At 42.7% G+C, this 25,920-nt stretch overlaps 1 protein-coding gene across 2 annotated transcripts in view; it reads left to right on the top strand.

Annotated features, from left to right (window-relative positions):
• KDM4C (lysine demethylase 4C) overlaps window positions 1-25,920 on the top strand; it is a 732,113-nt gene that overhangs the window by 464,003 nt on the left and 242,190 nt on the right. For both annotated transcript variants that reach the window (XM_077475057.1, XM_077475058.1), the window contains exon 13: window positions 22,006-22,181. In XM_077475057.1, the coding sequence (XP_077331183.1) occupies window positions 22,006-22,181 (176 nt within the window). The remainder of the gene's footprint in view (window positions 1-22,005; window positions 22,182-25,920) is intronic.

Below are 25,920 nucleotides of genomic sequence, written 5' to 3' on the forward strand. Positions count from 1 at the left end.
AATTTCTTTTACCTATGCGTTACTGTTCCCATCTCAAATGCAATGGAACGATTGGACCTCAATGAAATGGTCCAACGAGTTATCTATTAACTTCACACGTAGAGATTGGGAAACAATATACACAATTGTACACAAAGGGTCTCTGAATGTTTACGCACAAGAAAATGCTTATAAACTCATTACCAGATGGTATAGAACCCCTCTCAAACTCCATCATATTTATCCTTCTGTATCCTCACAATGCTGGCAGTGTGGAAATGGCTCATTATTGCACATATGGTGGTCATGCAGCAAGATCCAACCTTTCTGGAAGAAAGTTCACGCTTTAATACAAACCATCGCCACATACAAACTAGATTACACACCAGCACAATTTCTTTTACACTATCCTGCAAAACCAAAACGTACCTACCTTCTCTCACTAACTATGCACATGATCATAGCAGCTAACATGTGTATCCCTAGAAAGTGGCGCTTATCTACCCCACCATCAATAAGAGATTGGTTTGAGTGCATTAAAAAAACTGCTGAAATGGAAGAACTGATCCATCAAGCAAGAGACACCCCTTCCAAATTTGTACAAACATGGTCCTGCTGGCAACACTTTACCACCACACAAGAATATCACGCTTTGCTTACTGGATGAGGGATATCTACCTCATTATTTAAATGAATTTACCAAGTCATGATTGTGCTTTATACTTATAATTACCCCTTATTATTCTCCTAGAATCCTTCTTGCACCCCCACTAACCTTTTACATATGAATATATAGTCGCATTTCCTCACTTCAGGAAACACCTGTTTTATTAAACACTGCGCTCCTTTGGGAGACTCCTAACATATCTACACCTGTCGATATCTGCCAACACTCCTGGATCTTACTCTCCTTCTAAGTAACCTTCTCTCCAACGACACTATCCCTCCCCCTCTCAGATAGACCTTTCAAACTCATTATTTCTTTCTTCCTCCAACATATGATAGCTTTGGATCCTTATGATCGGCTCATAGTTTTGTTACAGATTTTCTGTTTTATGTAATTACTTTCTAGTCATAACATCATACCTACACACTATTCCTTTGACCAACTTTCCATACACTTTGCTCCTATACTATATTATAGTATCCAGTCACAGTGAGTTCCCATTTGGGGTGACTGGATACTGTTTTTTTTTTTTTTATTATTATTGACTAACATACATGAATTGCCCATGGTCACTGAAATAGTTGTAGTATCACCTTCCCCCTCCCAAGGGGTTTCACAATAAGCTCTATCATATATATATATTTTTTTCTTCTCTCAGTTTATTTTGTTTTGTAACCCATGATATTGAATGTCGCAGTTTAGCATAACATTTACTTCAAAGCTAGACCTAAATATTATATGTTTTACAACTTCGTAGATTGCTGTTTGTAAAGATCTACATTTTCCAATCTGCTTTCAATATTTTGTTAATGTTAATATACTGTTATCAATATTGTATACCTGACAAAATCGAATAAAACGTTATTGAAAAAAAAAAAGTAAAAAGAACAAACGTAGTCAAAGCAGTTCAGTAACTGGAATGAATAGTCAGCCAAGCAGAAGTCAGGGATCAAAGTAGTTGAACAGCAAGCAGGATCTGTAGCCAGAAGGGATGTTGTCAAAGCCAGTCTTTAAACAGGAACACAGGGGAGAGTTTGTTGTGATGGGATCAAGGTGGAGGCAGAGCTCCTCTGGACTGGACGGCTTAAGTTGGCAGGACTGATGAGCAGGATCATCAACAGATGGGCAACTGTGGAGGGAGCTGGCAATTGACCGACAGCTGAGCGGCCAGCTCAGATAAGGAAGGGCTGAGCCCAGCCCTGGCAGTTGGGCTTTAGTTTGTTAGTCTCTTTATGTAAATTCCTTCTACAGTATCTCACAAAAGTGAGTACACCCCTCACATTTTTCTAAATGTTTTGTAATATCTTTTCATGTGACAACACTGAAGAAATTACACTTTGCTACAATGTAAAGTAGTGAGTGAACAGCTTGTATAACAGTGTAAATTTGCTGTCCCCTCAAAATAATTCAACACATAGCCATTAATGTCTAAACCCCTGCAACAAAAGTGAGTAACCCCCTATGTGAAAATGTCCAAATTGGGCCCGATTAGGCATTTTCCCTCCCTAGTGTCATGCGACTCATTAGTGTTACATGGTCTCAGGTGTGAATGAGGAGCAGGTATGTCAAATTTGGTGTTATCGCTTTCACTCATACTGGAAGTTCATCATGGCAAAGAACTCTGAGGATCTGTAAAAAATAATTGTTGCTCTACATGAAGATGGTCTAGGCTATAAGAAGATTGCCAAGACCCTGAAACTGAGCACCATGGCCAAGACCATACAATGGTTTAACAGGACAGGTACCACTCAGAACAGGCCTCACTATGGTCGACCAAAGTAGTTGAGTGCACATGCTCGTTGTCATATCCAGAGGTTGTTTTTGGCAAATTGATGAATGAGTGCTGTCAGTATCGCTACAGAGTTTGAAGGGGAGTGCAGCTTCAGCCTGTCAGTGCTCAGACCATACGCTGCACACTGCATCAAATTGGTTTGCATGGCTGTTGCCCCAGAAGGAAGCCTCTTCTAAAGATGATGCACAAGAAAGCCCGCAGTTTGCTTAAGACAAGCAGACTAGGGACATGGATTAATGTAACAATGTTCTGTGGTCTGATGAGACCAAGATAAAATTATTTGCTTCAGATGGTGTCAAGCATGTGTGGCGGCAACCAGGTGAGTAGTATAAAGACAAGTGTGTCTTGCCTACAGTCAAGCATGGTGGTGGGAGTATCATGGTCTGGGGCTGCATGAGTGCTGCTGGCACTGGGGAGCTACAGTTCATTGAGGGAACCATGAATGCCAACATGTGCTGTTACATACTGAAACAGAGCATGATCCCCTCCCTTTGGAGACTGGGTGGCAGGGCAGTATTCCAGCATAACAACCCCAAATACACCTCCAAGACAACCACTGCCTTGCTAAAAAAGCTGAAAATAAGTGGTGGACTGGCCAAGCATTTCCAGATCCTAAACCCTTTTGAGCATCTGTGGGGCATCCTCAAACGGAAGGTGGAGGGAGCACAAGGTCTCTAACATCCACAAGCTCCATGATGTTGTCATGAAAGAGGACTCCAGTAGCAACCTGTGAAGCTCTTGTGAACTCCATGCCCAAGAGGGTTAAGGCAGTGCTGGAAAATAACGGTGGCCTCACAAAATATTGACACTTTGGGCCCAATTTGGACATTTTCACTTTGTGGTGTACTCGCTTTTGTTGCCAGCGGTTTAGACATTTTTGAGGGGACAGCAAATTTGCACTGTTATACAAGCTGTAAACTCACTACTTTACATTTTAGGAAAGTGTAATTTCTTCAGTGTTACATGAAAAGATATGATAAAATATTTACAAAAATGTAAGGGGTGTACTCACTTTTGTGAGATACTGTATATCTTCTAGTACATCTGACGCTACCCTCTCCTGACAATGCTGCTGCCTAAGGGTATCTCTTTCTCCTCCATTGATAGAGGAGCCACCCTAAAGCTGGCCATAGATGGATCTAAATGTATCTGGTTCAGCAGGGACCGGATGAATTTCAGTTCGTGCGTAGGCATCCCTGTTCAACAGAAGCCAATTGTTAGACTTCTGTCGAATAGGAATGTTGGAGAAAAATGTTCAAAACGGCTACAGCTGCTGATCAGTGTATTTCAACAAAGGACACTCCCACTGTAAGAATACAATATTTCAGTGGGGATTCCTCCATTCACCTCGCTTATTTAGGTGGAGTAAGCGTTTTTTTTTTCTTGCTGGCCTGAAAGAAAAGAAAAATATTGGCAGCCCTACATTTCTTTTAGATAATGCACCACTTCGCCCAGAAAATTGTTGCAATTACAAATGTTTAGGCATTCTCATGTTTCTTTTGTTTCTATTATAGGAGACACAAAGTCAAATCCTGACACCTTCCACACAAAACTCCAATAATGGACTGGACAAAATTATTGTCACCCTCTATTTAAAATTTGGTAGCGCACCCCTTGGAAAAAAAAACTGAAATCAGTCACTTCCTGTAACCATCAGTGAGTTTCTGACACATCTCTACTGCAATTTTGGACCACTCCTCTTTTGCCAACTGCTCCAGGTCTCTGAGATTGGAAGGGTTCCTCTTCCCAGCTGCAGTTTTGAAATCTCTCCATAGATGCACTATGGGATTTAGATCTGGACTTGATGTTGGCCAGTCCAGTACTGTCCAGCGCTTTGTCTTGAACCATTTCTGGGTGCTTTTTGATGTGTGCTGTGGGTCATTGTCCTTCTGTAAGACCCATGAGCTCTGACCGAGACCTGAGTTTCAGACACTGGGGCCTACATTGCACCCCAGAATTCTTTTGTAGTCTTCAGATTTCATAATGTCATGCACACAGTCAAGACATCTAGTGCCTGAAGCAGCAATGCAACCCCAAAATATCAGTGAACCTCCACCATGTTTGACTGTAGGGACTGTATTCTTTTCTTTAAAGGCCTCATTTCTTTTTCTGAAAACGAAAGAATGATGGGCTTTACCAAAAAGCTGTAATTTTGTTTTGTCTGTCCACAGCACAAAAAAAGGATTTTGGCTTCCTTGGGTAAGTTTTGGCAAACTCCAACCAGTCTTTTTTTTGTTTCTGTGTCAGTAGTGCAGTCCTGGGTCTCCATAGTGTCCCTTTTCATTCAGATGACAACGTAAAGTGAGAGTTGAAGGACAGCTTTAATCTGTCTGTAAGTTGATCAAGGTTCTTTTGTCCCTGGCAGACATGCTGGGGACAGCACCTGACGTGCAATTGATCTGATAGATCTCCTGGATAGGTCTAAATGGTCAGCATTGATTTTAAGTTTAGATGCACAGAAAGCCTTTGACAAGCTGAGCTGGCCTTATATGTTTGCTACCTTAAAAGTATATGGTTTTACTGGCCCCTTTTTAAGCGCTTTGGAGGCCCTGTATTCGACAGTCACGGCCCAAGTACAGATGTAATCCTTCCCCATGACGCATGGAACTCTGCAGGGGTGCCACTTATCACTGCTACTTTTTATTTTATGCCTTGAACCCCTAGCCAAGTCTCTCTGATCTCATCAGGGCATCCGTGGGATGGTGATGCTACAGGGGGAATATAATTTATCACTTTTTTGCAGATGACATCCTGATCACTATTACTATCCCATTGATGTATCTTCCCTCACTACATAAATTGCTATCCTCTCTTGGTGACATATCTGGCTACAAGGTTAATACCTCCAAAACTGAAATGCTTCCCATACATATCTAAGCAGCACTGTTATCCCAGCTTAAGGAAACATATCCCTATAAATGGTGTAGTGTCTCCCTTAAATACCTGGGTGTATTTCTAACCCCTTCCTATTCTTATTTGTATTCAGCTAATTTTCCTCCTCTGTTTCAGGATATAAATAGATCCCTGTTGTCATGGACAAAGTATCCCCTGTCCCTGCTGGGAAGGATTAATGTCCTAAAAATGTAAATTCTACCCAGATTACTTTATCACTTTGAAACACTGCCAGTTGCCATTCCGTCCCCTCAACTAAAAATACTTCAGAGGCTCTTTTTAAAATTCATATGAGCTGGCAGATCTCACCGTCTAGCGAGCTCAGTGGTGTTTGCACCAAGATCCAGGGGTGGTTTGGGAGCCCCGGACATTGTTAACCATTAGAGATCCGCACTATAGCCAAATGATGGCTACAGTGCGGACCTGCTTTGCCGGGATGACGTCTATTGACGTCGTCCCGTGCACAAGCGGCCTGCGCACCCCCTGAGGGGCGCAGGCTCTGTGATGAGTGAGTCTGAGACTCGCTGGATCACAGATCGGAGAAATGGGTCGATCCCGACCCCTTACCACGTGATCAGCTGTCAGCCAATGACAGCTGATCATGTGATGACAACAGAGCCGGTAATCGGCTTTTTTTCCGAAAAAGCCGATCACCGGCGGCCGCGAGAAGGACATCAGTCCCGATCACGGCGAACTGGCGCCAGCTCATCAGTGCCCACCTGCCCCCTGGCAGTGCCACCTAAGAATAGGCAATAGTGCCACCCCTCAGTGCCCATAGTGCCACCCATCAGTGCCACCTATCAGTGCCCACAATCTGCCTCAACAGTGCTGCACATCAGTGCCCATCGGTCCCATCTAACAGTGATACCTATCATTGCCACCTATCAGTGCCACACACCCGTGCCACCCATCAGTGTCATCTTATCTGCGCCCATCAGTGCTGCCTTATCTGTCCCCATCAGTGCCGCCTTAACTGTGCCTATCAGGGCCCACCATTGCAGCCTATCAGTGCCCACCAGTGCTGCCTCATCAGCACATATCAATGAAGGAGAAAAATTACCTGTTTGCAAAATTTATAACAAACTATTAAACATGATTTTTTATTTTTTTTGCATGTTTAGCAAAAAATACAACTCCCAGCTGTAATTAAATACCACCAAAAGAAAGCTCTATTTGTGGGAAAAAAAATTATAAATAATGTCATTTGGGTACAGTGTTGTATGACTGCGCAATTGTCGTTCAAAGTGCGTCAGCGCTGAAAGCGGAAAATTGGTCTGGGCAGGAGGGGGGTTTAAGTGCCCAGTAAGCAAGTGGTTAAATACTACCATGCTACACATTTGAGAGCTATAACCACATGGTCCTCCATATATGCAACTAGTCAGTGGGCTGCCATTGAGAAAGGGGTACTATATCTGACCCACCCATGCTCCTTAATCTGGGGCGCCCCTCCATCCCTGGATCCCATCTTTAGGCGCAAGTGCACAGCTCCAATGACCTTCACTTTGAACATCTGGCAAAAATGTCAAAAGAGATACTCCCTCGCATCACCCTGCTCCCCTCTTGCGAATGTGCTGTTTAACCCAACAATACCTGACAGTTTGTCCCTGGGTAGAGTCTTTCTGTGGCTCAACCCTCCCCTTTTTCAACTTCGAAATCTGGTACACCCCATTACGTGGAGGATCTATGCTTTAGAGACGCTATGTGATAAATTTGATATACCCAATCATTTGTTTTATTTTTATCTGCAGGTTAGACACTTCCTTTATTTTTAATCTCCATCTCTAACCCTTGACAAACCCACTACCTTTGAACACCTTTGCTCTCAAGGTCCCCACCAGTTGCATCCAATATCCTCCATTCACCATATCCTTCGCGAGTCGGACCCCTTTAACTGAGACTGGGCTCATCAATTAGAAAGACCTATCACGGTCCAGATGTGGGACAGGATTTGGACCTCCACCTTTAAGTCTTCCAAATGTGTTACTCAAAGGGAAACGGCTATAAAGATTCTCATGTTCTGGTATAAAACCCCTGTTGTCAACCACAAATTTGACCCTTCAGTCTCGCCATGCTGTTGGCGATGCGGGACTGAAATTGGTTTGTTATTTCATATCTTCTGGCAATGTTCCCTGATACGGCCCTTTTTGGAATGAGGTGGGGCTGTTGGTGCAGAAGGTAGTGGGGGTGTCCCAGTAGATCCCTTAAATTGCTTACTGGGACTTCCTGTTCCAGGCTTATCTAAAAAAGCTAACCGATTGACTTCCTATATTTCATTAGCTGCAAAAAGGCTTATCCCATTGTGTTGGCTATCTAATGCTCCTCCTCCATGGCCCAGATTTCTTCACCTGATAATGGAAATTCGGAGAATGGAGTACCTAACGGCCACTGTGTATGACTCCATTCCCCAGTTTGATAAAATCTAGGAACCCTGGGTCTGGTCGGAATATGGGACACTCACGCCTAATTAGTCGCTAGTGGGTATACGCCACCTTTACACTGAACCTGTTCTTATCTTGTCCACCCCCTTCTTATAGCTGTCTGGACCATCTTATGCTCCTTTGGAGACCTTTATTTTTTACCTTATAATTGTGTCACCTCGTATTGGCTCCTTGGTTCTATGCCTTATGTGTTTTTCTGTGAACTGTTTGCTAATTATAACTTTGACAGACTATGCAGGCCACTTCTGTGCTCTGCATTATTGGACATTAAAAGGGAAGTAAACCCTTCCAAACAACTTGGACCTATAGGTAAGCCTAGATTAAGGCTTACCTGTAGGTCCAAGCAATATCTCCTAAACCTATATGGTTTAGGAGATATTTGCCCGAAAATGGGCACCGCTGTCTACGGCGCATGCGCCGTAGACAGCGGCGCGCAGGCGCACTAAATGCGGCAAATCCAAGAATGGATTTGCCAAATTTGTCGACTCCCGTGCGCATGCGCGGGAGTGACGTCATCGCGGCTTCGCCGTATGACAGCAACGGAGCTGCGAGGCGCGACTCCCGTGCGCATGCGCGGGAGTGACGTCATCGCGGTTGCGCCGCTGTCATTGGTCGGAGCTGCGAGACGCCACCAGCAAGATGGACGCGGCGGACTACAGGGATCAGCGGCGACTTCGCTGGCTCCTGTGTCAGGTAAGTGACACATAATGAGCTACTATGCGATGCATAGTAGTCCATTATGCTTTACCTTTGCAGGGAAAAAAAGAGGAAGTAAACCCATTAGGGTTTACTTCCTCTTTAATCATCTGTATTTAAAGTTTTTTTTACACTCTTTAAACATTTGTGTTCAGTGCAAATTGTAATGCATAACTACACTGTGTATGTTCAGTAAAATTTAATAAGACAATAAAAAAAAATAAAAAAAGTTGATCAAGGTTTTTTATCCACCATTCGAACTATCCTTTATTGCAATCTTGGATCAAATTTTCTCTTTCGTCTTTGTCCAGGGAGATTAGCTACAGTGCCATGGGTAGTAAATTTCTTGACAATGTTGCGCAGAGTAGACATAGGAACATTAACCAGTTGCCGACCGCCGCACGACGATGTACGTCGACAGCATGGCACGGGCAGGCATATTGGCGTACATGTACGCGGCGGTCGGTTTTCGTCCGGGAGCGATCCGGGACGAGGGGGCGGCCATTCATTCATGGCCACCCCCTCGCGATCGCTCCCGACGAATAGGAATCCCCCGTGACATCACTTCCTCTCCTGTAATGTAAACACAGGAGAGGAAGTGATGTATTCTCTCCTCCGTGTCGGTATTTTTCGTTCCGACACGGAGGAGAGCGGATCGGTGAGTTGCACCAACACTCTACACACACAGTAGAACATGCCAGGCACACTCACACCCCCCCTTTACCCCCCGATCACCCCCCCAATTACCCCTGCCCCCCAGTCACAGTGACACCAATGTCATTTTTTTTTTTTTTTTTTTTTTTTGCATTGGTGTCATTTGTGACTGTAATAACTGTTAGGGCAGTTAGAGTTAGCCCCCTTTAGTTCTAAGGTACCCCCCTAACCCCCCCAATAAAGGTTTAACCCCGTGATCACCCCCCGTCGCCAGTGTCACTAAGGCTGGGTTCACATTGCAGCGGTTTATGAGAACGAATGTGATTCGCACCGCACTGCAGTGCAAATCACATCCGATCTCTGTGCGATTCGAGTTCAGCCATTCGCCGCACCCGCCGCACCCACCACACCCGCCGCAAATTCGCACGGGACCCTTTTTTTTCCCGCAGCAGAATCGGATCGCATGGGTGTTCACACCATGCGATCCGAGTTTGCAGATCGCACTGCGATATGCGAACTGATCTGGGGGTGTCAGTAACATTTCACTGACACTCCCAGCAGTTCGCATAGGGCAGTGTGAACTGCCGCCGGGAGGCATGCGATGCGGGAACCCGCCGCGGATTTGCGGCGTTTCCGCATCGCTCCAGTGTGAACCCAGCCTAATAAGCGATCATTTTTCTGATCGCCGTATTAGTGTCACAGGTGACGCTAGTTAGGCAGGTAGGTATTTAGGTTCGCCGCAGCTTTTTATAGCGCCAGGGACCCCCATATACTACCGCATAAAGCCCCCTGATTGCCCCCTAGTTAACCCTTTCACCAGTGATCACCATATAACTGTTACAGGTGACGCTGGTTGGTTAGTTATTTTTTATAGTTTCAGGGCACCCGCCATTTATTACCTAATAAAGGTTTAACCCCCTGATCACCCGGCGGGTGTCATTTGTGACTAATAACTGTTAGGGCAGTTAGGGTTAGCCCCCTTTAGTTCTAAGGTACCCCCCTAACCCCCCCAATAAAGGTTTAACCCCGTGATCACCCCCCGTCGCCAGTGTCACTAAGGCTGGGTTCACATTGCAGCGGTTTATGAGAACGGATGTGATTCGCACCGCAGTGCAGTGCAAATCACATCCGATCTCTGTGCGATTCGAGTTCAGCCATTCGCCGCACCCGCCACACCCGCCGCACCCGCCGCAAATTCGCACGGGACCCTTTTTTTGGCCCGCAGCAGAATCGGATCGCATGGGTGTTCACACCATGCGATCCGAGTTTGCAGATCGCACTGCGATATGCGAACTGATCTGGGGGTGTCAGTAACATTTCACTGACACTCCCAGCAGTTCGCATAGGGCAGTGTGAACTGCCGCCGGGAGGCATGCGATGCGGGAACCCGCCGCGCATTCGTGGCGTTCCCGCATCGCTCCAGTGTGAACCCAGCCTAATAAGCGATCGTTTTTCTGATCGCTGTATTAGTGTCACAGGTGACGCTAGTTAGGCAGGTAGGTATTTAGGTTCGCTGCAGCTTTTTATAGCGCCAGGGACCCCCATATACTACCGCATAAAGCCCCCTGATTGCCCCCTAGTTAACCCTTTCACCAGTGATCACCATATAACTGTTACAGGTGACGCTGGTTGGTTAGTTATTTTTTTATAGTTTCAGGGCACCCGCCATTTATTACCTAGTCTCACTAGTGTACCCCTAAATTTAGGGGTGTCTACTTTCCAAAATGGGGTCATTTGGGGGGGGGTTTGTGCCATCTTGGCATTTTATGGCCTTCAAAACTGTAACGCCCTTAGAAAGCCTGAAGGCGGTGCTTGGTTTTCGGGGCCCCGTACGCGGCTAGGCTCCCAAAAAGTCCCACATATGTGGTATCCCCGTACTCAGGAGAAGCAGCAAAATTTATTTTGGGGTGTCATTTCACATATGCCCATAGCATGTGTGAGCAATATATCATTTAGTGACAACTTTGTGAAAAAAAAAAAAAAAGTTTGTAATTTTCCGGCAACTTGTGGCAAAATATAAAATATTCCATGAACTCAACATGCCTCTCAGCAAATAGCTTGGGGTGTCTACTTTCTAAAATGGGGTCATTTGTGGGGGTTTTGTGCCATCTTGGCATTTTATGGCCTTCAAAACTGTAATAGGTAGTGAGAAGTGAACTCAAAAATTTACGCCCTTAGAAAGCCTGAAGGCGGTGCTTGGTTTTCGGGGCCCCGTACGCAGCTAGGCTCCCAAAAAGTCCCACATATGTGGTATCCCCGTACTCAGGAGAAGCAGCAGAATTTATTTTGGGGTGTCATTTCACATACGCCCATAGCATGTGTGAGCAATATATCATTTAGTGACAACTTTGTGTAAAAAAAAAAAAAAAATTTTTTTTTTGTCATTATTCAATCGCTTGAGGCAAAAAAATAAAATATTCAATGGGCTCAACATGCCTCTTATCAATTCCCTTAGGGGGTCTACTTTCCAAAATGGGGTCATTTGGGGGGGTTTTGTACTGCCCTGCCATTTTAGCACCTCAAGAAATGAGATAGGCAGTCGTAAACTAAAAGCTGCGTAAATTCCAGAAAACTTACCTTAGTTTGTAGATGTGACAACTTTTGCGCAAACCAATAAATATACAATTATTGACTTTTTTTTTACCAAAGACATGTGGCTGAATACATTTTGGCCTAAATGTATGACTAAAATTGAGTTTATTGGATTTTTCTAATAACAAAAAGTAGAAAATATCATTTTTTTTCAAAATTTGCGGTCTTTTTACGTTTATATCGCAAAAAATAAAAATCGCAGAGGCAATCAAATACCATCAAAAGAAAGCTCTATTTGTGGGAAGAAAAGGACGCAAATTTTGTTTGGGTACAACATTGCATGACCGCGCAATTACCAGTTAAAGCAGCGCAGTGCCAAAGTGTAAAAATACCTCTGGTCATTTACCAGCAAAGTGGTCCGGTCTGAAAGTGGTTAAGATCACTGGAGATGGACTTGTAACCTTCATATTGTCATGCTATGTAGCCACATGTGAATCAGCTGAAAATAAAATGGAATTCTAGGCTATTTACTGTAGAATTAAAACAATACTAGTCTGAATATAGAGAGTTGCGATATATTGGATAGCACTGCTTCAGACATGGGTGAATACAAGTTAATTTAAATAACCATTCATTCCTCCCGCAGGCCTTTAGTATGTCATAGATTAAAACAAAGTGTGAAAAGAGAAACTATTTCTTATTTTACAAATATATTCTAAAAAGCCTGGGACAAATGTGTTGCTACCCCTACTAAAGATTGGATAATAGAGAACTTTCAAACTAACTGTATTATATATTTAGTATCACACATGTCTACAACCTTGTAATTGGTCAATCAGCCTGTATAAATTGAGGAAAGTAGTCACTCTGCTCTTTGATAAAGTGAGGGGAAAAAAAGTATTTGAGCCCCTGCTGATTTTGTATGTTTGCCCACTGACAAATGATCAGTCTATAATTTTAAAGGTAGGTTTATTTTACGAGTGAGAGACAGAAAAACAAATAAATCCAGAAAAACACATTTCAAAAAAAGTTAAGATTTGATTTGCATTTTAATGAGTGAAATGGTTATTTAACCCCTTTGCAAAACATGACTTAGAACTTGGTGGCAAAACCCTTGTTGGCAATCAGAGGTCAGACATTTCTTTCAGTTGCCCACCAGGTTTGCACACATCTCAGGAGGGATTTTGTCCCACTCCTCTTTGCAGATCCTCTCCAAGTCATCAAGGTTTCGAGGCTGATGTTTGGTAACTCGAACCTTCAGCTCCCTTCACATATTTTCTATGGGATTAAGGCCTGGAGACTGGCTAGGCTATTCCAGGACCTTAATGTCCTTCTTGAGCCACTCCTTTGTTGCCTTGGCCAAGTGTTTTGGGTCATTGTCATGCCGGAATACCCATCCATGACCCATTTTCAGTGCCCTGGCTGAGGGAAGGAGGTTCTCACCAATGATTTGATGGTACATGGCCCTGTCCATAGTCCCCTTGATGCTGTGAAGTTGTCCTGTCCCCTTAGCAGAAAAACCTCCCCAAAGCATAATGTTCCCACCTTCATGTTTGATGCAGGAGATGGTGTTCTTGGTGTTATAGGCAGCATTTCTACTCCTTCAAACACGGCAAGTTGAGTTAATGCCAAAGAGCTTGATTTTGGTCTCATCTGACCACAACGCTTTAACCCAGTTCTCTGGATCATTTAGATGTTCATTAGCAAACTTCAGACGGGCCTTGCGGTCGCTGCAGGATTTCAGTCTTTCACGGCGTAGTGTGTTATCGATTGTTTTCCTGGTCACTATGTTCCCAGCTGCCTTGGATCATTGGCAAATTCTCCCGTGCAATTCTGGGCCGATTCCTCACCATTCACATGATCATTGAAACGCCATGAGGTGAGATCTTGTATGGAGTCCCAGACCGAGGGAGATTGACAGTTATTTTGTATTTCCTCCATTTGCGAATAATCACACCAACTGTTGTCACCCTCTCACCAAGCTTCTTGGCGATGGTCTTGTAGCCCATTCCAGCCTTGTGTAGGTCTACAATCTTGTCCCCGACATCATTGGACAGCTCTTTGGTCTTGGCCACGGTGGAGAGATTGGAATCTGATTGCTTCTGTGGACAGGTGTCTTATATACAGGTAACAAACTGGGATTAGGAGCATCCCTTTAAGATTTAACAGCTCATTACCTGTATAAAAGACACCTGGGAGCCAGAAATATTGCTTATTAATAGGGAATGAAATACTTCTTTCAGTCTTTAAAATGCAAATCAATTTATAACTTTCTTGAAATGCTTTTTTCTAGATATTTCGTTTTTTTTGTTTCTGTCTCCCACTGTTAAAATAAACCTACCATTACAATTATAGACTGATCATTTCTTTGTCAGTAGGCAAACATACAAAATCAGCAGGGGTTAAAATACTTTTTTCCCCTCACTGTGTCATCGTATTCAGCACATGGAACAGAGAAACCAAAAAAGAGCGTAGTTTGTGGTGAGAAAATTATGGACCACCATGTCAAAGGTAAAGGCTATAAGACCATCTCTGCAGCTTGATGTTCCTGTGACTACATTTCAAAATAAAAAAAATAAAATATTCTATAGGAATGTAGTTAACCACCCTGGATGTTTTATAGTTGCATAGTAAATGAGGTTGAAAAAAGACACAAGTCCAACCTATGTGTGTGGTTATGTCAGTATTACTTTGTATATCCCTGTATGTTGCGATTTTTCAGGTGCTTATCTACTTTAATACTCATGTATAAGCCAATTTTCATTTTTTATGCTGAAAAGGCCCCCCTCAGCTTATACTCGAGTGAGGGTCCCACTTACCTGTTCTCCGGTGCAGTGCAGGTGTTCTCCGGGCTCTCCCACTCATCTGCGGGAGCCTACAGCCTCTGTGGGTGGTCCAATAACTGCTGCTTTCACCGCTCTTCTTTTCTCCGGCAGCCTCTGTGTTGTCTGTGCCATACTGGGCAAGGACATGGTGCAACGGACCTTCAAGAAATGTGGCTTTAGTAATGCTATGGATGGCAAAGAAGACAGCGCTTTGTACGAGAACAAGAGCAGTGATGGTGATGCTGATAACCTCACACTATCTAAAGCTGAAGCTCTGTTTGGTCATGCAGATGAGGAGGAATCCAGTTTTGAAGGATTTTAACTGTGTTTTAGCTTTGTTGGTGATTGAGCTAAGGTTTTTGTCCTTTTAAAGTTATTGTTGGTACCATATTGTTTTTGTTGACCCTCTTTTACACTTGCAGAACTAGTTTACTGTTTTTCTTTGAAATAAATATTCAAAAACATTTAACCTACTGATGCCTCAATGTCATTTTATGGTTATCTATTTTTATTTTTGAAATTTACCAGTAGCTGCATTTCCCACCCTAGGCTTATACTCGAGTCAATAAGTTCGATGACTGCCGGCCACGAGCGATCGCAGGCACAAGAGGCAGAACAGGGATGTGTTTGTGTGTAAACACACACGTCCCAGTTCTGTGAGTAGAGAGAGATTGTGGGTTCCTACGAGCTGGGAACCACAATCTCTCATGTGCTATAGTCAGTCCCATCCCCCACAGTTAGAACACACACATAGGGAACACAGTTAACCCCTTGATCGACCCCTACTGTAAACCCATTCCCTGTCAGTGACATTTTATACTGTAATCGGTGCATTTTATAGCACTGATCACTGTATAATTGTCAGTCGATCCAAAAATTTCTCAAAAGTGTCCAATGTGTCCGCAATAATGTCACAGTCTCGATAAAAATCGCAGATCGCCGCCATTCCTAGTAAAAAAATAACAATAACAAAAATGCCATAAGTCTATCCCCTATTTTGTAGACGCTATAACTTTTGCGCAAACCCATCTATATACGCTTTTTGCGATTTTTATTACCAAAAATATGTAATTTTGTTTAAGTACAGCGTTGCACGTCCGCCCAATTGTCAGTTAAAGCGACGCAGTTCCGTACCTAAAAACAAAAAACAAAAAAAAAAATGGCCTGGTCATTGAGCAGCCAATTCTTCCAGTGCTGAAGTGGTTAATATAAAGCAAGATTTTCTGTTCAGACTTATCACTGGTTGCAGACAAAATAGACACGGCAGACCAGATTTTTTTTTGTTTATTAATGTGCAGATTTTCTTTAAGTAATATATGCTAATGAGTAATTATAAATGCACATTCCAAATGTCTGGAAAGAGACTGCTAGTTACATTTTTTTTCCATGTCTTCAGTTGTGTTTTCTCAGCAATTGTAGTGATATTTTAGTAAATGGTGGAATGTATTTAAGTGATGCATTAGAATAATTTGACTGAAATGTATAATTAAATATCCCTGTCAGAGAGTCTTTAGAAATGTGCTTCATTTATCCATTACATGCCTACAAATCTGTCTGTCCAAAAAAAGGAAGAACATATATTTTCAACCTTCTAAAACCTGTTTTTAAGTGATTGGTGTATCTTTTCACTTTTTGTAATAATTTCTTTGATGGTTATTATCTCTACCCTTTCTATCTGTTCTTATTTTCTGGGTCATAAACTGTGCTTTGATAGGAGCTTTGTGGAATAAGTCTGTTACAGTGGGTGATCATGCATATAGAGCCTGCATAAAACATGGATGATTTCTTGCTGGAAATGATAGTCTCAAAGCTGATTCAGTTCCACCTCAACTCTGATTTTATTTCCTTACAGAAACCCTGGAATAGTGAACAGCCAATAGTATCGCATTTCTGTTGGTGCTTTTTAAATTTGTATTCTAAGGAAGACAACCATATAATATATGTAATAGTAAAATCCTAACCTTGCACTCCTTGGTAGGATCCACCCCCTTCATGGGTGGAATATTTATCTGATAGGTTCCGAGGCAGCAGCAAATGCACAGTTTGTAGTGAAATGAGAAAGGGTTTGTACCGCTGTACGCTTTTTATTTTTTTGGAGCTCTGTGTCTTCCTGTCTTGGTGCTATGACATGACAGTTGCCCTAGCCAGCTCTTTCCTGTTTGTGGATGCCTGTTGTCAACAGCATTTGCAGAATTGGGAAATTATGATTGCACAGGTTAGGAAACCCCTTGCTGGCTGTCGCTTTCATCAATTTAAACCAGCAGTTCACGTATCCCAAAACCTTTTTTGGGGAAGTGGGGAAGCATTCAACTTCACACATTTTATTGCTGTTATTGTAGTCATTGAGGATATTTTCTATTAATTCCAATGTGGTCTTAGCAAAAACTCTCCAACATAGGCACACAGACAGTAATAAAACTGGAGAGTTGGAAAGATTAAATTCCTTAGTTACATTTTTTTTTTTTTTTTGTTTTTGTCCCTTGTTGGGGGAGATAAGACAAAGGTTATGAGATGTGATCTCCACAGCAAAAGCACAGATGCGAATAAAAACCTGAAAGAGGTTAGAACCCTCACCCACCCTAACCAAAACAAACATACACTTTTATTGGAGTTTGACTTTAAAATTACTTGTATTCTGTCTTTGTCTGAGTACCCTCTAAGTCTAAGATCTGTAAATGCCCTTAAGAAAGCTATTGCCAGTTATATATTTTATGGCATGTTACAGAGTACAAAAACTTGCTCACATATGAGATTTTGACTGCAGCCGTTCCCACAAGGCAGGGAAATAAAGTATTTATTTAACTATGTTTTAGGTCACTGATATATTGATCATAAATCCCTATGTAAAATATATATGGGGTAATAAAGTGCTTCAATTTTAAACCACCTATAATGCAACATATATACAAAGAAAATAAGTTAAAGTAAACAAAACCATAAAACAAGTGAGTCCAAATAATTTTGCGATCTGTGTGCTTATTACTTTAACAAGTTTGCTTATAAAATGGTGCTCCGTGCACTCATTTTAATTTACACGTGGTCAAAAAAGGAATCTCCATGTGTTGTGCCACCACATCACACTCAGTAGATCTGTTTGACCCTTTGGTGAGAATGGTGTGGTGGAGTGGCACAACACAAGCAGGTTCCTTTTTTGTGCATGTGTGAACTCAAATTTGTGCACAGAACACTTTTACTTTAGCTCATTTTGTTTATATATATTTTGCATTCTATGTGGTTTAATTTTGAAGCACCATCTTACCCATATATATATATATATATTACATAGAGGTTTATGATTTATGTAATTTTTAAGAAAGCAGCTACTTACCGTATATACTCGAGTATAGGCCGACCCGAATATAAGCCGAGGCCCCCAATTTACCCCCAAAAAACTGGAAAACTTATTGACTCGTGTATAAGCCGAGGGTGAGACATGGCTGTCCATCCCTGTGTGTGTGTCCATCCATCCCTGTGTGTGTGTCCGTCCATCCATCCCTGTGTGTGTATCCATCCATCCATCCATCCATCCCTGTGTGTGTGTGTGTGTGTGTGTGTATTCATCCATCCATCCATCCCTGTGTGTGTGTGTGTGTGTGTGTGTGTGTATCCATCCATCCCTGTGTGTGTGTGTGTGTGTATCCATCCATCCATCCATCCCTGTGTGTGTGTGTGTGTGTGTGTGTGTCCGTGCAGCCTTGTGTGTGTGTGTGTGTGTGTGTGTGTGTGTGTCCGTGCAGCCTTGTGTGTGTGTCCAGCCTACCTGTGTCCCAAGCCTCCGTCCCAAGCCGCCGTCGTCCCGAGCCTCCTCCGACCCGTGCCGTGCCTCCTCCGTCCCGTGCCTCCTCCGTCCCGTGCCGTGCCTCCTCCTTCCCGTGCCTCCTCCGTCCCGTGCCGTGCCTCCTCCGTCCCGTGCCTCCTCCGTCCCGTGCCGTGCCGATGGATCGCCGCTCTTCTCGGCGGCCATTCTACAATTCAAAATTCCGCCTCCGCCTGTGATAGGCGGAACACTCAATTTCCCAGCAGCCTGTGTTCCGCCTATCACGGACATCCTCTCATACTCGTCCGTAGTATGAGAATGAGCGGATGTCCGTGATAGGTGGAACACTGACTGCTGGGAAATTCAGTGTTCCGCCTATCACAGGCGGAGGCGGAGAAGGAGGCGCGGCTTTTAAATTTTAATGTCCGCCGTCTGTCTGCTCGATACGCTGATCGAGCAGTCAGACAGCGGTGACTCGAGTATAAGCCGAGGGGGCACTTTCAGCCTCAAAAAAGAGGCTGAAAATCTCGGCTTATACTCGAGTATATACGGTAATTCTTTGGATTTATTGTAATTTCTTAAAGGTATAGTGTAGCTCAGGTGTAAATATATATAAACTATATATTGTACTAGGTTCTACATAGAATGATGCTTTTATACCAAAAATAGCACCCTAAGCAGTGCTGGGGCATCTGTGAACATATAGGCATATTCACATTCATAGCATACAAACATAAAGGTATGTTAGGCTGTCTGGAAAAGAGAATTTGCTTTACATCTAGATGGCTTACTAATATGACTGTCATCGTTCTCCTTAGCCACCTTAAAGTGGACTATTAAGTTGCCAGAGCACCACAGTGCATACAGTGCCTTGCAAAAGTATTCACCCCCTTGGCTTTTTACATATTTTGTTACATTACAGCCTTTAGTTCAATGTTTTTTAAATCAGAATTATATTTGTTGTATCAGAACACAATAGTCTAAGTTGGTGAAGTACAATAAGAAAAATATATACATACAACTATTTTTCAGAAATAAAAAACTGATAATTGGCACGTGCATATGTATTCACCCCCTTTGTTATGAAGCCCATAAAAAGCTCTGGTGCAACTGATTACCTTCAGCAGTAACATAATTAGTGAAATGATGTCCACCTGTGTGCAGCATGTGTCACATGATTGATCATTACATATACACACCTTTTTGAAAGGCCCCAGAGGCTGCTACACCTAAGCAAGAGGCACCATTAACTCTCCAAACAAGTTAGAGACAATGTTGTCCAAGTCAGTTGGGTTATAAAAAAAATCCAACTCTTTGATGATTCCTAGTAGCACCATCAAATCTATTATAACAAAATGGAAAAAACATGGCACAACAGCAAACCTGCCAGGAGACGGCCACACACCAAAACCCATGGACTTGGCAAAGGGGGCATTAATCAGAGAAGCAGCAGGGAGACCTAAGGTAACCCCGGAGAAGCTACAGCGTTCCGCAGCAGAGATTGGAGTATCTGACGACAATAAGCCATATGCTCCTTAAAGTTGGGCTTTATGGCAGAGTGACAAAAAGAAAGCCATTACTTTCAGCAAAAAAGCAAAATGGCACGTTTTGAGTTTGTGAAAAGAAATGTGGGAGGCGCCCAAAATGTATGAAGGAAGGTGTTCTGGTCTGATGCGAATAAATTTGATCTTTTTGGCCATCAAAAAAACGCTATGTCTGGCGCAAACCCAACACATCACATCACCCAAAGAACACCATGGTGGTGGCAGCATCATGCTGTGGGGATGTTTTTCAGCAATTGGCACTGGGAAACTGGTCAGAGTTGAGAGAAAGATGGATGGTGCTAAATGCAGGGATATTCTTTATTCTTGAAAAAAACCTGTACCACTCTGTGTATGATTTGAGGCTAGGACAGAGGTTCACATTCCAGCAGGGCAATAACCCCAAACACACTGCTAAAGCAACACTTGAGTGGTTTAAAGGGAAACATGTAAATGTGTTAGAATTGCCTAGTCAAATCCCAGACCTCAATCCAATAGAAAATTTTGTGGTCACACTTCAAGATTGCAGTTCACAAGCACAAACCATCCAACTTGAAGGAGCTGGAGCCGTTTTGCAAGGAGGAATGGGCAAAAATCCCAGTGGTAAGATGTGGCAAGCTCATAGAGACTTATCCATAGCGACTTGGAGCTGTGATAGCCGCAAAGGGTGGTTCTACAAAGTATTGACTTTAGAGGGGTGAATAGTTATGCACATTGACTTTTTCTATTATTTTGTCATATTTGTTTTATTTTATTTTTTTATTTTTATTGTGAAGCAAAGTTGTGGGCATGTTCTGTAAATTAAATAATGCAAATCCTCAAACAATCCATGTTAATTCCAGTTTGTGAGGCAACAAAACACGAAAAATGCCAAGGGAGGGGGGTGGGGTGGGGTGAATACTTTTGGCAGGCTTTGTATGCTATCCGTTGTGGTGCTCTTCATTTTTAAGAGTTGTATACATTTTTGCATTTATTTTGGTGCATTGGCAGCCCATTTATAATGATGATGCATTAATGAACCACAATGGGAAGCTCAACTCTTCCATCTCCTCCTCTCATCCGCCAACCCCCAAATTTGGAACTTTTGTTTGGGGGGGGGGTATTGTACTTAGTTTTGATAGGTACCTGTTCCCAGGTGTTTAGGCGATCCAAACAGAATTTCTACCCAACCCCTCCACCCCTGCCCTCATACTTCTGGAACACATCACAGGTCCCAGAAGGCTGCAGGACCATTCAAAAGTGCAGCGTGGCTCGCACATGTGCAGTGGGCAGTCAACTGTGATGCCGCAAGAGATCACAGCCAGCTGCCCACAGTTGAGATGCCGGCACCCAGACCTGAAGACCAGTGAAAAAACCAGTTCGCATTAGCACAGTGCAGGATTCCTGGACAGATGTGTGTCTGTTTAAAAGTCTGCAGTTGCAGTTTTTGTAGCTTGCTTACTTTTAATCTTTAAAGAAATTACTAACGCTCCTCTTTAAAGGAGAAATTTGAGATTTGCCAAGAATAAAATATGCACACTCCCCTCCAATCTCCAGCATCGGTGTGACATTGCAGCGGTTTCATGCCAGCTCTAAGACCGAGATTTGAGCGATTGCTCAGCTCTCTGACTGCTTAAAGCAGAGCACAGTGACTGTCAGTACCTGCTTTCCACTGTGCCTCTCCTGCACTTGTTGCATTATCGCCAGTTTGGAATGGGCCTCAAGCACTGCACACTAAAAGGCAGAGCCTTTGCTATCGATCAAGCAGCTAGATGGAATCTGATAAAATTATCACAATCTTTCTTAAGCCTGCTGTAGCTCTTTACCAATTGGTTGATAGCCGGCAATCAGCTGACTCTGGGTCACAGGAGTGCAGTAGTTATATACACAGTAAATGTTCTCCTGTGGGAAGTACAATCAAAAATGGTTTCCGTAACCACCTTCCCTCAAGTTAGGCATCTGTGGGCTAGTCTCTTAAGGGACTAGTAATTTTTTTTTTAGACGTTTACTATTTTTTGCCCCCTTTTACCTGTAGCCACCAGAAAACTGTACTTAGAAATTATAAACATGATTTTTTATGCGAGGAAGTTGGGAGGGAGAAGACCTATCCTGCTTAGAAGGTGACCTGAACACTCCGTTCTAGTTTTGGCGCCACTAGTTATGATTGTTTATAATTATTGCTATAGTTGTATAACAATATGTTTAATATGTTTAATATTACTTAATTTGTACATGTTCTTTTTTGGATTGCAGAATTTTCAGAATGTGTTGACGAAGCAACTGAAGAAACTGATCTTTGGGCTAAACCTCTCTTTCATCTCTGGCAAACAAAGGTGCAAAATTTTGCTGCTGAAAGAGAGTTTAATGAATCTGTCTCTAAAATCAAGCCATACTGTGCTGTCTGTGCTCTCTTTTTGCCTTACTATAAGGTAAGTACTTTGAGGAACCTTTGCGAGTAAAGGCCTGGTGCTATCTAATAGTCAAATGTGTGTTAGCGTGTATAAAACAGCCTACATTCACCACTATGATAAATGGAATACATCATGCATGCACAGCACATGTTAGTATTGTATATGCAGACAAAGTCTGCAAAGAGGTGTATGTCTTTTTGAATGCCTGTCTCATGCTGCTTATTTGTGCATCCAAGGAGATAGGACAGGGCACAGGCAATGTATGCATAATCTCTGGTTTATAGGCTTGAACCTTTAGGAAATTGCACACTGACAAAACTTTCAAAGACACAACCCCAGGTGCCTTCCCTATATCCCTGCCCCATTCCCTGTGTTCTCAGCTTTATGCTAGTGTCCTTGGATAACAAACCTTACTCCTTCATTTGTCTTTAATTTATTTTCTATTTTTTCAATTAACTCACTGCTTTCTAGTGCCACAAATAGAAGCAGGGTGTCCGGATTGGCATAACCTCTGTAAACCTTGGAAGGTATACCTGGGATGAACTGTAATGTTGTTTTGGGCACTTGATTTTGCATGGGTGCCCACCTTCACATTCAGTGCAACATGTTTAATAGGCCGCAAATTGCTATACAGGTCTAGAGCTGTGGTCCATTATGATGAAATCCAGTCCCTAAAGACCCCTTTGGGGGTGTACCCACTGAGAAAGGGTGAAGCTTTATGTGCAGTCCAGCATCATGGACAGGTAAGACATAGTCTCCCTGTATACATCTGACATGACTGTTCAAGCCTGGGGTGATATTTGTGTTGTATTCACTACAGTATAAACTTTTCAAATTAAGTGCAATTACTCTACTCTGAGCTTAATCTTCAGTAGATGACCAGGTGTTGCATCATACCAGGTCACGCATTTTACCATCACTTCTGCCTGGAGCCCTTATAGGGCACTCTGGTTCTTCCTACTGCCCTAACTCCAATCAAATCAGCGACTTTGCAGTCTACACCTAGGTTGCTGTGGTCTCCTGGACCTGCTTACCTTACATTCTGAAACCTACTCCTATGACTACCCCACAAATGCATAACCTCACATGTAGCTATAGCAGAGACCAGGTGAAAGGGAATCATTGCAAAACTGCAGTATAACTTTCACCATGTTGATGGGCCTGCTCAACACTCAATCTCAGAGTAATGACACACTTCTTGCACCAGTTAAAGAGCTGGCTCTAGCACTGGTCTCTGCCTCTGATTCTAGTTATATTTTAGACACACAGCATGTGGCCTTTTTGACAAAAACTTCTGCATCTTTGTCACAATTCCTTGGACAAATAATACCTTTAATACAGGCGTCTCTGTCCAGGGCTAAAAAAAAACACCACCCCTCTTCTACTACCGTATCTATATCTCATTTGCATCTGGATATGCCTGCCATAGATGAGGCAGAAGGGACTGAAGTGGTCATGGTGGCAGTATTTGGAAGTTGCAAACGATTTTTCTTCAGATTGACACAGATTGGTGTAGAGGGAGCCTCTCACAACATGCTTGATAATAATTAACTATTGCCGTCCGCAGGCTTGCCGTAGTGCAGCTCTTTTCAGCCTTAACATGCCCATTTGGGTTAAGAGAGATCTGCAAAATCTTTCAAAACAAGCAAGGAATTGGCTATTTTGACAGATCTCAAGCCAAGAAATCAGCCATTGGCTCCTACTGCTGTCTATCACAGCTAGTGAGGAAAGGGGTGGGACAGGGTTGAGCCAGCTCCTGTGTGTCAATGGACACAGAATCTGCTCAGGAGTGAGCACGCACAAGTTCCCCATAGCAAGCGGCTTTCTAGGAGGGACTCAACAGGGGGAAGGGGCCAAGAGTGCTGGTGGGGGGGGCCCAGAAGAAGGAGGATCGGGGCTGCTCTGCGCAAAATTATTGCACAGAGCAGGCAAATGACATATTTGTATTACAAAAAAAAACCACTGAGCATTTACAATCGCTTTAATATAGGAAAAATTTACCATTTTTAAGATTTTATTTTTCTAAATATTTAAACATTTTCTTTTGTCATATAACATCTCTCACATCACCCAAATTTGAACACGCACATGTTATAGTACACATTTCACTGATTGCATTATTTGAAGTCAAAATTTAACACATTTGCTTGCTAGCTAGAAACCATGTTTTATGGGGGGGTCTCCCTCTGTCGGAGAACATGTTCATTAGTCATCAAGGGAGGTGGCGAGGAGTGAAAGGATACTTCAACTTTCAACAAGTTAATAGTACTTGTCTATCACTAAACATGTACTCCCTTCATATATTACTCCTATACTTACATGTGCCAGCACTCTCTGTTCCACACTACCAGGCACACACACAGAGCCCTTAGGGGAGCAATGTAGACTGAAGTAAAAACACGGACACAGAATAATGCATCACTCGTCTTTTATTTCCTGGTTCATTATCTCAAATACAATATATTATCAGGATATGACCTGGTAATGTTTACAACATTAAACCAACAGAAACCAATAGAAAATGGCTTTCTAAGGATGAAAATTCTTGAAGTCGTGAAATGCCCAGTCATCACAAACCCCCCCCCCCCCCCCACAAATGAGCCCATTTTGGAAAATATAAAAAAAAGCTGTCTACTTTCCAAAATGGGCTCGTTGGGGGGGGGGGGGGGGTTTGTGATGACTGGGCATTTCATGACTGTGATAGAACTTTGATAGGTAGTTAGGAGTGAATTCAAGAATTTACGTCCTTAGAAAGCCATTTTCTATTAGTTTCTGTTGGTTTAATGTTGTAAACATTACCAGGTCATATCCTGATAATATATTGTATTTGAGAAAAAGCTATTTGCTGAGAGGCATGTTGAGTATTTTGCAGATCTCGCTTATTGTCCCAAAGCTTTGAAAATTGCAAAAAGAAAAAAAAATCCTTTTCTTTCTTCATTTTCAAAAACAAATGAGCGCTACAAGATACTCATCATGCCTCTTAGCAAATACCTTGGGGTGTCTACTTTCCAAAATGGGGTCTTTGTGGGGGGGGGGGGAGGGGGGGTTGTGCTATCTGGATATTTCAGGGCCTCCGTAACTGTGATAGTGAGAAGTGAAATCCCCATTTTACACCCTTATAAATCCTGAAGGCGGTGATTGGTTTTCGGCATCCTGAACGTAGCTAGGCTCCCACACGTGGTATCCTCGTACTCAGAAAGAGCAGCAGAATGTATTTTGGGGTGTCATTTCACATATGCTCATGGCATGTTTGAGAAATGTATAATTTAGTGACAACTTTGTGAAAAAAATATTGTCATTTTCCCAAAACTTGTGGCAAAATATAAAATATTCCACGGACTCCACATGCCTATCAGAAAATAGATCGAGATGTCTACTTTCCAAAAAGGGGTCATTTGCCGGGGGGGGGGGGGGGGGGTGTTGACCTGACCTGATATTTTATGCACAGCATTAGAAGCTTATGCCATGCATCACCCACTATTCTAACCACTTGAATACAAAGCCCTTTCTGACACTTTTTGTTTACATGAAAAAAAAAAATATTTTGTAGAAAATTACTTTAAACCCCCAATGTGATTTTTTTTTTTTTTTTTTATAAAGCAAAGGCCCTACAGATTAAAATGGTGGGTGTTGCCATTTTTTTTTCACACCGTATTTGCACAGAGATTTTACCCTTCTGGAAACAGAAGGGCTGTGAGGATCTCTTCCTGAAATTTAAGGAAGGATCCAGTTTGTGCTAGAGCTTTGTATAGCACAT

This window comes from Lithobates pipiens, unplaced genomic scaffold (genome assembly GCF_037356315.1).
Source record: "Lithobates pipiens isolate NorthernLeopardFrog02 unplaced genomic scaffold, aLitPip1_a1.2 Scaffold_13, whole genome shotgun sequence".
In the NCBI taxonomy this organism is placed as follows: Eukaryota; Metazoa; Chordata; class Amphibia; order Anura; family Ranidae; genus Lithobates; species Lithobates pipiens.